A 15,167-nucleotide genomic window follows, 5' to 3' on the forward strand; every position below is an offset into this window, starting at 1 on the left:
CCATCAATGGTGACAGTTGTCCAATCATGTGGCTCTTTTCATCAGCCCCCCCCCCCCCCAAAAAAAAGGAAAAAAAAAAAAAAGGATTTTTCTTAACCATCATACGAATACTTAAAAATACTGGATGAAGTCATAATGTCAAGAAATTCATTTTAGGATAATGAAGTCAATTTTTGTTGATGGTGCCTTTGCACTACGGTGTAGTAAATGACAAGTATATTTTTCTTTTCCAGTAGTGATTCTCTGTCAACTAACAACGACCATAATGGTCAATCTTTTGGGGGGTTTACTGATTTTCTTCGGAGGGCACATTTGAACATTCCAAAAACTATTTTTTTCCAATGTCATATATTAAGACAGGATTTCAGTGCAATGTATGCTAGCACAAACCTGATCTTTCTCCTTTATGCTTCAAAGTGTGCTGCTGGCCAAGTCCCACTTGGTAATATTTACACTTGAGGCATCAGGTCTGGATGGTGCAAATTGACTGCATACGTGACGAATATCCCAAAGCCTAGCCCGTGTGTGAACGGAATCATCCGACTTCACGTTTCCTCACCTGAAACCTTTGCTATAGTTCGTCACGCTTGTGGCCTGTGGAAGGAAACAAAAGTTTGAGAAGGAACCTCTCAGAAGTGCGGTGTCTCAGTTTTGAATACTTTGCAAGAATAAAAACGGGAAGAAACACGTGGGGAAAAAGATAGCTAGGAAAAGCATTGAATCAATGTGGCAAAGTTTTCATTAAGGGATTTATTCCTCTGATATTTTTTTTTTTTTTTTAATGTTTCTTAAATACTTTGAGAAAAAGTACCTTTGAAATTAATTTCCTTTTGTATGGTATCTGCATAATTTTACATTTCATTTATGGAGAAAGGAGTCTATAATATACTAAACAGATTCTACTTATTAAATTTTTTTTTAAAGAATAAATAAATATAGCATTGTTGGGTTCTTAGTAATAAAGTAAATGTTTGTAAAAAAATAAGACCTAAAGAAAAATAAAGTAATAAAGTCGATGTTGTCAGACAATCAGATTTTTTAAAGATGTGATTTATTAAGTCTTAAAAATGTACTTTTAAAATTAAAGTTGATAGAGCTATATTTTTTCCAAGTTATAATTTCATAAGAAAAGAGTCATATTTTGGAATAAAAGACAATCTGATTTTTTTTTTTTAATGGATAATCTTTAAAAAATATATAATTTTTTAAAAGTCAAAATCTTGCACAAATCAACATTTTTTGGGGAAAAAAGTTGTATTCTTTTTCTTACAGGGAGTCATAAATTTACAGGGCACTTTTTTTTATTAACGGTAATAATTTTTATTTTTCTTATGAAAAATTCATATATTTTCCAGAATAAAAACAATGTCTTTACAAAATGAGAAAGTAGGGGAAAAAAACATTTGAGCGCTAACGACTATCTTACCTTCGTTACGTTGCGACGGTGTTGATCTAAATGTCATGTCGTCTTCCCGTTGCTGGATCCCCTTAAGCAGCTGCTTGATTTCGTCATCGTAGCCAATCCACTCTGGTACAATTCTCGCCGCCGCCGTCAGTTTGGGCTCTTTGGTTCTGGGATTATTGCACTGTGCCATGAACAGATTTTAGAATTGTTATGCGGACTGGTTTACCCCACCTGAGAAGCACATTTTACCAAGTCTATTGTCTTGGCTGCCATTTTGGAGGCGTCATTACACCACGTCTCGCACCAAAGCCACTCCTGAGGAAGAGACTTGATGGCCACCTGGTGGATCATGTTGTTGGGAAGGTCCTACAACCAGCACAGCTCTGCCTTTAATTCATTGGCTGCCATTGATAGGAATGGAGATCCAATCTATTTGCTTATATTTTTACCTGGTCAAGGTTTGACAGGCTGTTAGGGTCCTGGCTAAGAGCTTGGTACTGTCCTCGCAGTCTGTCGCCAGCCGCGATCTTGCGAAACTTCTTCAAATCTACAACGTAAAGCGCGCTGTGGAGAAGGATTAAAGCTAGAGTATATATCGGGTCGATGCCAGTGCTGTATAGTAATCTAGGTCTGCAGCTATCGATTTTTTAGTAATCAATCAAGAAGTTAATCGATGAACTGGTTAGTTTGAATAATCGAGTAATCGGATCAGGAACATAAATTAAAATAGCTGAGCTGAGCCTCAAACGGTATAAAAAATAAATAAATGAGGATCTAAGTACAACAAAAGAACAATTGGCTAACTTACCTAGCAAAAGTCCGTTAGCTTAAATGCTATAAAATGCTAACTACGAATGGATTAAAAAAACATTCGCTCAAACAAAAACTTATCTTATGTTGGTCTTAACAGGCAGCAGCTGGATTCAGCCATGTGAAATGAGTTCTATCCTATTCACTATTGCCACTAGAGGGCAATGTATCTACCCAATTTAATAAAACTAAATGCAAACACTTTCAAAACAAACCATTACAATGCCACTTCAATTAAACGAATACTCGAAGCAGCAAAATTGAATTCAAATCTTTTCTCTAATCGACTTAATCGAGTTAATCGATTAATCGTTGCAGCACTAAATTCAATGAATCGAATGTACCTGATGTGGTACTTCCTGTTTCCCAGATGTGATGCCCAGTAACCGCTTTTCCAAAAGCGATAGCCATCCATTTCAGTGCGGCTGTCGCAAAAAGGAGTGTAACCATAAGGCGCGCCCTCCAGGTCCAGATCTCGCAACTCCTTCAGATCAGCCCGGACAATCTGCGAGAGCAGGTGAAAAACTCAAGACACACAACTGCCACCATTTTCACTCTGGTTTTCGTGCTGACCTGGTCGGCGTCCACAAAGATGATCTTGTCAACAGCCAGTGGGAAGAGCACGTCCAGGAAGAGGATCTTGTAGCCCCAGATGATACGTTGCTTCTCCGTCTGCTGGTGGAGCCAGCGAGGCCACTTGTACTGGACCAGTTCATACTGGAAACCATATGACTCTGCCATGTGGGAGATGGTCTCCTACAATCATTATCATGGTCAAAACTCATGGCTCCTACAGCTTAGAACATGAGGATTGTGACCCCAAGTGGACAACAATATAACTACAGTTTCACATGCACATTTGTTGCTTTGTTTTTCCCTCATCCATCTAAGGATTTTTTTATTTAATTGATTATGACATGGAAAAAAATATGTGCAGCTACAGCTCGTGATTTTTATTTTTATTTTTTTAAACTCAGTGGCTGCCATTATTGGTGATAGACAATAGAAATCTCGCATTCTCTTTTCCGCCTCAGGTTCCTGGTGCTGGAAGTGAAAGCTTAAATCAATAGAAAATTTGATTCTAAAAAAAAATCATTAGCTGAGCCATTATCGTATTTCCTTTACAACATTGCTTGCCATTTTGACAGCAGTAGACAAGAGAACTCTTGTCATCACTTGTCCAACTAAGGAATCCAAGTGCTGAAAGTAAAAGCAGGAACCAGTAGAAAATTTGATTCTAAAAATATTAAGTAGCTTTTTTTTCTCCATTTTCCACCTAAGGAATTCTAGATCAAATAGTTAAAGCTGAAATCTGTAGAATATTTGACTCCAAAAAAATATTCGGTAGCTGCAGCCCTAGCTGTATTTTCGGAACTCAATGGCTGCCATTGACAGCGATAAACAACGGACCTCATGATTTCCCCTTTTCACCTGAGGAATCCTGGCACCGATAGTGAGAGCTGAAATTGGTGGAATACTTCATTCTAAAAATATTCAGTAGATGAAATTCTCGTTGTATTCTCTTAAATTTATTGCCTGCCATTGACGCCGATTGACAATAGACCACGTTTTCCCTTTTGCACCTATTAACAATAAACATGTCTTCCATTTTGCACCTACAGTCATGTCAAAAAATTAGGACACCCCATTAAATATTAAGTTTTGTTCACATATCAATGTCTGATCTTGTTTTTCTTTATCTCTGGAAAACAAAGTGATTTAATTGCAGGTAAACAACAAAAATTAACATTGTTTTACTCATGAAGCCAAATATATGTATCAAGAAAAATGCATATTCTAATTGAGGAAAAAGTTGGGACACCCTATTACCTAATAGCTAGCGTTACCCCTTTTGGCTGAAATAACTTCAGTGAGACACTTTTTGTCGCCATTTACCAGTCTTTGATAACGGTCTGAAGAAAGTTTGCCCCACTCCTCATTGCACGTTTTAAGTCACCCAGCAGCATCTCAATGGATTTAAGTTCTGGGCTTTGACTTGGCCATTCCAGGACTCTCCATTTCTTTCTTTTCAGCCAGTCCCTGGTTGGATTTACTGGTATGTTTTGGGTCATTGTCATGTTGCAGGGTCCAGTTTTGCTTTAGGTGTAATTTTTTCACATATGATCTCACATGTTCCTCAAGCACCCTCTGATACAGGATAGAATTCATTGTGGATTCTATAATGGTGAGCTGGCCAGGTCCTGCTTCAGCAAAGCATCACCAAACTATGACACTTCCACCTCTATGCTTAACAGTTGGTATGAGTTTCTTTTCCTGAAATGCTGTATTGGGTTTACACCAAACATGTCCTCTGCTCCGTTGTCCAAATTATTTAAATTTAGATTAATCTCTCCAAAGAAAATTATTCCAGAACCGTAACCCTTTGTCTACATTCACTCTGGCAAACTTCAGTCTGGCCTTCACGTTCGTCTTGCAGAGCAAATGTTTCCTCCTTGCACACCTCCCATGAAGGTTAAATTTGTGAAGTCTCTTTATGATTGTAGAGGCATGCACTTTCACATCAACAGTAGCAAGAGCCTGCTATAGGTCCCGTGATGACATTTTAGGGTTTTTGGAGACTTCTTTTAGCATCTTGCGGTCTGTTCTCGGAGTGAACTTTCTTGGACGGCCAGATCTGGGCATTTTGGCAGTTGTTTTGAATGTCCTCCATTTGTAGACTATTTTTTGGACAGTGGAATGGCTAATTTTATATTCTTTTGAGATCTTTTGAAATCCCTTACCAGACTCATAAGCGTCTACAATCTTCTTTCTAAAGTCCTCAGACAGCTCCTTTGATCTCACCATGGTGTTTTCTCCCACTTCAACGGTCAGGGGCACAGCAAACTAAGTGTGAGGTTTAAATAAGGCAAGCCTCCTTCAAAACACTGATGTTCTAATCATGTGCACCTGATGTGATACACTTGTGTGTGATTTCATTTAAGTGGGATTGAATATGGGGGGTGTACTAATTTATTCCTCAACAGAAATTGCATTTATTTAAAACTACATTTTACAGAAAGTACTGGACTGTCTCAGAAAATTAGAATACACAATATTCTAATTTTCTGAGACAGTCCTGTATATTGTTCTATGTAAAGGACGTCAGCCAAGGTCGGCCCCCCACATTTTTACCACGCCAATTCTGGTCCCCTTTGCAAAAAGTTTTAAATGGTGGATTAATGTACAGGACTGTCTCAGAAAATTAGAATATTGTGTATTCTAATTTTCTGAGACAGTCCAGTATGTTCGTTTCCAGCCCTATGCCAGTTCAAATGGACCGAACATCTGACAGCTTCGATAGCAAAAAAATATTTAAAAACCTTAGTGATACTGTGAAAAAGGCAGTAAGAACAAATAGTTTGCGGCACAGACAACACAAATAATTGCCAATTGTCTTGAAATCCAGTTTCAAGTTTTGTTGGTGCATGCTAAATATTTGTTGACATAAGTAAGCAAATTGAGAAAGCTTGTGCTTGTTTATAGATGATGAAATAAAAGTGAATTTGGCGCTGCCGTGTTGTTTTCTTGCTGAAGGTAGAAGACAAATCAAAGGGATGATGACATCAAAAGGAATTTTATGGAGTAACAAGCAGCACGCATCATCCAAAATTACAGTATAAACCGTTGAAGCAGATTTTTACTATTTATTTAATGTGATAAAGTGTCATAAAAATGTAGAGGTACCTTGAACGAAGGGGAGAGGTAATTTTTGAGAAACCAGAACTTGACGGGCGTTTCGGTGTGGCGAAGGACGGACAGCATCATGATCCTGAAATAGAGGCGGAAGGAGAGGATAAAAAAGAGAATATCACTTTTAGGGCCTGGAGCGGAACCGATGAGAGGCTCTGAGAAATGAGAAGCGCTCATACCGCAGAAAGCGCTCGTACAGATGACCCGAGGCGACTGAAAATATGTTTAGAACATCCACCTTCTTTTTTTCGCCATCATCCTTCTTGGGGCCTCCTCCTGCGATGCTGTAGACGAGACAACAATTTGTCTTATTTTCCCCTTGATGGATGTCTTTCATACAGAGGATCAAAAATATGCCTGGCAGTTGTCGTCCTTTTATCAAGCCAGAAACAAAGAAAGAAAAACACCATGCGCTTCTGTTTTGAAGCCAATACAACTAGCGGTGGATCTTACAGGACTCATTAGATCAATAATTTTCTGACACAATATTTAAAAAAAAAAAAATTTAAATTAGAAAATAAAGCAGTTTATCCCTTCACTCATTTGTTTCCAGTGATGGTCCCAGACGTCCAATCCATTTTGGCTGAAAGGGTCGACAGCAATCATTCGTTACAAGCCTCCAAATCAAGATGGATTGAACCTCTAGCGCCGTCAGTGGCATAGAAACATGAATATTAACACAAGTTCTCCTTGTTTAAATAAAGTGTACATCTATCGTTGTCAACGGCAGGAACTTCAGAGTGTTATTTGTGGCCATAACAAGAAAATATTTCTGTTTTTTCTTAATTTTAATCTTATTCATTTTGTTATTATTGACATTTTATTAATGTACACATTTATTTATTAAAGGGAACCACGGACAGAAAGACTTATAGTTCTTAAAAGATAAATGTTAGTATGAGTTATAATAATCTGATATTCAAACCCCTCTTAATGTTTTCGTTTTTATAAAATTTGAAAAATTATTTTAACTAGTAGGTCGCCATTGTTGTTGATGACGCAATGCCTTCTGGGTGGTGACGTCACTGGGCTGTGCTGCCGCACTTCCAAAGTGTCACTCGTTAGCTACATAAACATGCCATCGGTTCTGCCCCTTCAATTTGAACCCGAGCAGAAAAGTGAGGAGTGGGACAGCACTGTAGATATTTCACAAAACGAGCAGCAAAAGCAATTAAATGCAGGTCTTCAGCGGGATTCGAACCTGTGTTTCAAGTGCGACAGACGAGCGCGTAGATCACAGGACTATATTTCCGCGTGACATTCGAGTCATGATTTTCCTTATAAAGCAATTGCAACCCACATGCAGTGTCTGTCTGTGCAGCAAAACCTGAAAGGGAACGCAACTGAAAGAAAAAACTCGTGTGAAAACCGCGGTGAGAGGCAGACAAACGAAAAAAAAGGCAATGATGCAACTAGCAACAAAGGCAGGTACAAACTGTCAAATGGCAAAAAGTGAATATCTCAGCAAGCCACCTAGGATCGGTTTAAAGACACTGTTGGTGAGCTGGAACTGGATGCAGGTACGACGTCTGAAACTAATCCCACATCTCTGTAACAAAACAATCTGACCAGCAGCAGAATGTGACAAAATCATGCCAGTCGTCATACTAGCTTCACTTGCTAGCTAGCAAAGCTATTCTCTCAGTCCAACACAACCGTCATCACCCCCAGCGTGCATTGCGCGCGTAAATTTGAGTTGGATAGGCTCATTCATTATCAAGTGACCTTTAATCTCATGACCCCCAAATTTAATCAATCTTATGTCAATGTCCATGTCGCTTTGTTTTGGACTTAGCTTGACATGGTCTGATGGTCTGCATGTTTAATGCTATTTAAAGTACATGGACTTGTTTTGTGAGTGGGGCTTTTCAGAACATACATAGTGAGTGTTCTCAAAGCAACTACAAGGAGTGATTCAGACAGTCGAATCTATCAGTCCATTCCAAGCCAGGACTAACCTATTTGTAGAATTGGCTCTCTATCGTGAAGCCCTTCCATTCCACTTACTCTCTGCATCCAATAACCTCAGTTCTACTTAAATCCGCAAAACTGGATAAGACTAACAGGCAAAAAGTCCTTGGGAGCAGATATCACCACGTTTTCACACAGCAGGGATGTGAGTGTTTTGTTAAACAATGCAAAACGGTGCGCTGCTCCATTAGGCGAAATGCTGGGACATCTCAAGTCATAAGAAAATCCTTTGTGCAACATTTATGTACTGTAAAGCTATCATAAATGCAATTTAATTGGTAAACAGGAGAACCTATTTAAGCAAATGCACTCTGTACTTTTGCGAAATAAGAACGCGCTTATCTTTACCAATATGTCGGATAGTGAACATTAACGCAATTAATCGACTAATTGGCAACTAATCAATTATTATATTAATTAATTGGCTGCCATTGAGAGCATTAGACGTCCAATCCTTTTTGACTATCATTCACAGCTCGTCCTCTCATTTCAAATAAATTGTACGTCAATGGCAGGCACTGAGTTAATCGTAAACTATTCTGATAACTAATTAATTGCTTAGCGATATTATTAATCTGAAGATTGTCTAAATCTCTTTGAGCCTTTTAATAGTCAATACTCTCAATTATATAAATAATTTTAAAAAGATGTTCAAAATAAATATTTTTTCTTTACATTTTATAGGAAGAAAAACTACCTATTTAATTTTAAAATTCTTTTATTTTACTTAAATAAAAAAGGGAAACCCAATAAATACACTATTTATTAAATTATTTTTAATCTGTTAAATCCTCTTTACCCCTCAATGAGAAGATATTTTCTTTGTAATGAATGAAAATGGAGATTTGCAAAAATCTGCTTTGACTTTGGAAAACAATATAGTTACATACAGTGCCCTCCATAATTATTGGCACCCCTGGTTAAGATGTGTTTTTTAGCTTCTAATAATTTTTTTAAAAATTCAAATAATATGGGACCTTAAAGGAAAAAAAGAGAAAAATCCAACCTTCAATACAAGTGCATTTATTCAGTGGGGAAAAAATCCCACATAAAGAAATAATTATTTGACATCAAATAATGTGTGTCACAATTACTAGCATCCCTGGTGTTAATATTTTGTACAACCCCCTTTTGCCAACAAAACAAGGTCTGGGGACTGATATGGCCATGGGAGGAGCTTGATTTTGTGTCTGGTGATCCATTTCTGTGTAGATTTGGCCATATGTTTCGGGTCATTGTCTTGCTGAAAAACCCATTGACGACCCATCTTCAGCTTTCGGGCAGAGGGCAACAGATTTTGATTTCAAATGTCCTGGTATTTCAAAGCATTCATGAGGCCATGCACCCTAACAAGGTTCCCGGGGCCTTTGGAAGCGAAACAGCCCCACAGCATCACTGACCCACCCCCATACTTCACAGTGGGTATGAGGTGCTTTTCAGCAAGCGCATCCTTCGTGGCACGCCAGACCCACTTAGAGTGTTTGGTTCCAAAAAGCTCAATCTTGGTCTCATCTGACCAAAGCACACGGTCCCAGTTGAAGCCTAATAATTGTGACACATATTATTTGATGTCAAATAATTATTTCTTTATGTGGGATTTTTTCCCCACTGTATAATTGCACTCGTATTGAAGGTTGGATTTTTCTCTTTTTTTCTATTAAGGTCCCATATTATTTGAATTTTTAAAAAATTATTAGAAGCTAAAAAACACATCTTAACCAGGGGTGCCAATAATTATGGAGGGCACTGTAGTTACATCATATTTACTGTATAGTCCAACATTTCTGAGTGCATAGTTTTTAGTTTCAATGCAAATTCACAGCTACTTGGGAAAGCGGAGCGTATTCTATAAGTAAATAACCAGTGATTAACATATGATCTTATTAGTCAATCATCTAAAAAAGATTTTGGTAAATAGTCCACTATCAAAATTATCGATTGTGGCAGCCCTATGGGAGTATAATGTCCTTGTACTACTTAAATTAATCAAAATATTAAAAGGCAAACGTGAACAAACAAGACATTTATATCCAGACCTGAAGAGATATTTGTCAAGGCAAGACCGGTGCTGAAGCACTTGCCTCACCAACTGCTGTGAAGGTTCGATCAATAACTGACCTTCCGTCTATCCTATTCAACAAATCCCTTAAAGTAGTCCCAAGATTACAAATGAAGTGATTATGGCTATAGACCAGGGGTGGGCAAACTATTCCACAAAGGGCCGCAGTGGGTGTGGGTTTTTGTTCATACTCATCATGAGGACAACTTTTCACCAATCTGGTTTCTTACAAGTGCAATCAGTTGATTGCAGTCAGGTGCTTCTTGTTTCCACCGAAACCTCATTGGTTAAACTGTCTGTGCTGAATCAGTTGGAACAAAGACCAGGACCCACTGCGGCCCTCGAGGACCGGTTTGCCCACCCCTGCTATAGACACACCAACCAATGCTTTGTCTTGAAGAATACGTATATAAACGTGTCTTGACACAAATATATGACTTATAGCCCTCTCAGTTCATTAAATGTCAGTCATCGTCAATGGCAGTCAATGAGTTAGTCCATAGTTTTCAACAATTTAACTGTATGTAGATAGATGTATCAAAGAAGTATACATCGCCTTGAGGTTATAAAGCAACTTCAAGACAGATTGAAACGGTGTTCCCCAGCCAGCCAGCAATTAGCTATGCCACCCACGTGTTTTCGGTCCACACCAAAAGCACAGTACCTCTATAACCCGTTCTGCTCAAATGTATCCAGCGGGCATCTTAATGAGACAAGCTTTTCACCTGAATTAACCTTCTTCTGCCCCTTTACACCAAAGCCACTGTGAAAATGCTTCAACATGTTTTATTTTTCACCTACAGAACCTCCGCTTTCATTAAGCACAACAAAGTCTGAATGGTATTATTACCCTGTCCTAAGAAAACACCTAGTTGCAGCAAAAATTCTAATCTTTTAAAAGGTAAATGGCAGCCAATGATTGAATTTGGTTAGAAGACAAACAGAAAATTAGAATGCAGTTATTGTTGGTATAGCCGTTTAATTAATTAATACTTCCATCAATTTAAACTGAGAATTCTATAAACCAAATGAAGCCTTGACACCAAAAGTGCTGTTGCTAGCAATACAAACATCACCTTTTCACACAGCTCCATATCTCTAACAGTGCAAAGATTAGAACAATAGCTCCAAGTGACAAATAAAAACCGGTTTGAAAATAAAAGTTGCGCACAATGGCTAAAGGTGTTAAATTGGTTGCAGGCACACTATCTACCTTTTCTCAAAAGTGCTCCAAACACTTCATACAGCAAACGTAAACGTAAGCAGACAAGATCACACTGTTAAGGAGGCGTTGGGGGAAAACACTCAAAAAAACAAGCATACACATACCTACAGAAGCACATATTTTTTGCAAGACTAGCTCTTACAGCATAATAATGTAGTCTGGAGCCTGGAGACGAATAAGATCTCCTAAAATCATAATGTACAATTGACAAAGGAAGTCCACTTGTTCCTGCCAATCATCTAACATGGGAGAATTGCATACACACCTTGCTATGGAGTCCCACAGGCCTTTGCTTTCACTCATTTCACTTAAAAGATCTTCATTCATTTTCTCTGCCTTTTTCTGGACCTGTGACAGAAACAAAAACCAAAGAGTGATTTCTCAACAATCCGCAACATTCTCAAATGAGAGGTAAACATTTATGAAATTGTTGATCCCAATGTACACTATTATTTTATGCAACACTTTTATGCAGCGTTTTAAAAGTTGTGTAAATTATCTTTATGAGCGCAGCTGTAAATTCCCATGTTTACAATGATCGAAATTAAGTAGTAGTAAGTACTATAATACAGCTTCTCGTGCTTGTGTTGCTAATTAAAATTTTAAAACTAGTCTAGTGGTGTTTTTACCTCAGCAAGTAGGTAAAACCTAATGGTTTATGTATTATGGTTATGTTCTTGGATCTACTACGTATATGTGTCTGTTTATCTGTACGTTTGTTTTGCAAAATAACTCAAGAACGAATAAAGGAATTATTATTAATTTGATTTTGGGTTAATGCGATCAAACGTCACAGAGGTCAGAACAGTGTTGAATCTGGCTGCTGAGTTCAGAGGTCTGCTTATTTGGTGTGGCCTGTAGTTTGTCTTTGTTTTCTTTGCATTGGATTACATTTTTGTTATATTACAGATCTGTGCTTATGTACATTATACACCTTGAGCGTATTTCTGTTCTTTTTTCGTATAATATCTAATATATCCAGAGGTGGGTAGTAACGCGTTACATGTACTCCGTTACATTTGCTTGAGTAACTGTTTGAGAAAAATGTACTTCTAAGAGTAGTTTGCTAAGCCATTCTTTTTACTTTTACTTGAGTAGACTTGTGAAGAAAAACCGCTAACCTTACTCCGCAACTTTGGGCTACACAGGAGTCGTTACATTTTTCCTCTTTATTCTACATATTAGATGTATTATTTTTTTGCCAGCAATGCCAAGAGTAGCTCTACTAATTTCACCAATGAGACGTTGCAACAATCATCACAACACTCCATTATACCAATTAGACGCAAGCTTACCGTTCTACGGTCACGCCAGCCTGTTCAATCACGTGGCGTTTTTAAAACACCGTAAAAAATGAAGTATTTCACATAGAGCGGTGCCCTCAACACTCGAAAACGCAGATTCAGACATCTCTCCCAGTTTTTATTTGGCACAGATTGACCAAGGAAAACCAGAGATTTATCCTTTTAATTTCATAATAGTAACTATGAAGGAACTATTCACTACTCGAACTAGGAACAATTTTTTCCACTAGAGGGCACTCATGCTCTTTGGACAAAAAATGCTTTATGGTCGTCTTTTCTTTTTTCCTCTCTTGCCAGAATTCGATGATTTTTTTTATTTTATTTTTTTGGTGTATTTTTTGGCTTCATGTGGTTATGTAATGGGTAATCGTACAGTATCATTATAACAACAGTACATATAGATAACTTTGTGCTGAAAAAAAAAATCGGACATCGTAAGCAGTTACTCATAATGTTACTAATGACGAGTATTCTTATCACTTGAGTATTCTTTTCACCTAATACTTTTTTACTTGTACATTTTTTGGATGACTACTTTTGAGTACTGTATTTTTCGGACTATAAGACGCAGTTTTTTTCCATAGTTTGACTGGGGGTGTGGCTTATACTCAGGAGCGACTTATGTGTGAAATTATTAACACACACACACTGATGATTTAGTAATCTTGTTAGCATGTTCTTTATGCTATAGTTATCTGAATATCTCTTAATAGCTATGTTACGTTAACATACCGGCCACGTTCGGGTTCTGACTTTGGCAATGTGTGTTCATTTGTATTATTGACTTTTTATATTGAAATGCATGCTTTTAGTTTGTGGCGCTTTCACGCCCAAGTGGGGGCGCTTTCGCACTTGTTCACACGAAGAAGAGCCCTCAGATGCCAGAAGAAGACTGACAGCTAGGCAGCTCCTAGCGAGTGGGCGAGTTAGCGAGAGAGAAAAACACGGCTGCGAACCTACGTTGATTGTTTATGCTTGTAAAATATCTCTACAGCGGCAACGCCTGTGTGTTTCATCTTTTCTGATTTTGTTCTGTGTTTTCCACCCGCGATCGGACACTTAGAGACAGTTGTGTGGTTGTATGAACGATGTGCTAATGCTAGTGAACGCCTGCTAACCGTTTGTGTCAGTTCTATAATAGCAGTTAATTACTATTTATTTACATTGATGCGAACCTGTTTGGTATCGAGGACGAAATTGATTTGTATTATTTTTATTTTTAGTTTCACTCTTCAAATGATGATGTCATAACGACGGCCAAAATAAAGTCAGCGAAATTATACGGATGTCCAGCATCGTCATTTGGGAGTTTAGCTTGCTGTATAGCCAGGACCGAGCCGTAGCATCCTGGTGAGGACATTACATTCGCATTTCGTTGTTTATGCATCATATGACATTACCATACTGTACACTTATTCAGCATGTTATTATCTATTGTATTTTATTTTAAATTGCCTTTCAAGATGACATATCTGTTCTATGTGTTGGATTTTATCAAGTAAATTTCCCCCCAAAATGCGACTTATACTCCAGAGGGACTTATATATATTTTTTTCCTCTTCGTTGGGCATTTTATGGCTGGTGCGACTTATACTCAGGTGAGACATATATTGTTTTGAAGTAACGCTCCTCTTACTTGAGTAAAATTTTTGGCTACTCTACCCACCTCTGGATATAGCTTGTTTTTTTTCAGCCCCCGATAAGGATATCGGCTCCAAATCGACTCAGTAAAAAATGTAAAATAGAATGAATAAACTACTTGCATCTTATGTAGTTTTATGTATCTTTTATGTGTTTTCTTCTTTTAAATTATCTATTTTAATTGACTATTGACCTTGTGTTGAATTTCGCTTTAAAATTAAATTTGCTGTGTAATGCCTTGCGATGGCTGAAAAGAATTAATTCCCTCCACTTCATTTCCTATAGGTAAAGTGTTTTTTTAAAACTACAACAATTTGGAAATCACCTAGCATCCCCGAATGGACTGTGTTTGACTTGGGAAGTTTCAATATACAGTGGTACTGCGACATGTGAACTCATCGACATACGATTCTTTCGACATAAAACTAAAATTTGACTCATCATCTGTCTCGACATGTGACGAAACACGACGAGACAGCACTATGTCGGATTTTCTTGTGAGAGAAATCATCATGGGTCCCAAGAAGGTTAGTGCAGGTGTTAGTAGTGGTAAAAAAGGAAGAAGGTTAGGTTTACGATTGAAATCAAGAAAAAAATCTTAGAAAATATGAGCGTGGTCTGTGAGTGAGTGAACTAGCTAGACAATACGGCTCATAACACGACTCACCGTAGCCTCCTCTACCTACACACCCGCAGTCTTCTCCGACCTCCGTTCGCCAGTCTCTATTAGTTAAGTTGACAATAAAAATGCTTTTTTATTTCCGATTTATTTACAATGTATTTGTTTTGCTATGTGTAATTGTGCTATGTGCTATTTGTAATTGTACCTGCAGGATTTATGAATGATTTAGCGTAAGTTTTTGGGCTGTGGAACGAATTAATCGAATTATAATGCATCTTTATGGGGAAAACCCTCTTGAGATACGACCATTTCGACTTATAAACCATGTCCTGCAGCAAATTAAATTCGTACAAAGTTAATTCGTTCCAGGACCTTGTTTGTAAGTCGAAATGGTAGTATGTCGAGCATGATTTTCCCATAAGAATATATTATAATTCCAT

At 37.8% G+C, this 15,167-nt stretch overlaps 1 protein-coding gene across 3 annotated transcripts in view; it reads right to left on the reverse strand.

The window, feature by feature from the left end:
- Window positions 1–69: 69 nt before the first annotated feature.
- Window positions 70–15,167, reverse strand: part of uggt2 (UDP-glucose glycoprotein glucosyltransferase 2) — a 78,991-nt gene continuing 63,893 nt past the window's right edge. For 2 of the 3 annotated variants that reach the window (XM_057853538.1, XM_057853539.1), the window contains exons 32-40: window positions 11,426–11,508; window positions 6,085–6,189; window positions 5,900–5,984; window positions 2,789–2,971; window positions 2,560–2,720; window positions 1,855–1,969; window positions 1,655–1,771; window positions 1,427–1,586; window positions 70–594 (exon numbers count right to left, since the gene is read on the reverse strand). In XM_057853538.1, coding sequence (XP_057709521.1) covers window positions 572–594; window positions 1,427–1,586; window positions 1,655–1,771; window positions 1,855–1,969; window positions 2,560–2,720; window positions 2,789–2,971; window positions 5,900–5,984; window positions 6,085–6,189; window positions 11,426–11,508 — 1,032 coding nt within the window. In that variant the 3' untranslated portion in view covers window positions 70–571. Of the gene's footprint in view, window positions 595–1,426; window positions 1,587–1,654; window positions 1,772–1,854; window positions 1,970–2,559; window positions 2,721–2,788; window positions 2,972–5,899; window positions 5,985–6,084; window positions 6,190–11,148; window positions 11,173–11,258; window positions 11,346–11,425; window positions 11,509–15,167 lie in introns of all 3 variants that reach the window. The other variant, XM_057853540.1, reaches the window with a different exon arrangement.

The sequence above is a fragment of the Corythoichthys intestinalis genome, chromosome 12 (assembly GCF_030265065.1).
Source record: "Corythoichthys intestinalis isolate RoL2023-P3 chromosome 12, ASM3026506v1, whole genome shotgun sequence".
Taxonomy (NCBI): domain Eukaryota; kingdom Metazoa; phylum Chordata; class Actinopteri; order Syngnathiformes; family Syngnathidae; genus Corythoichthys; species Corythoichthys intestinalis.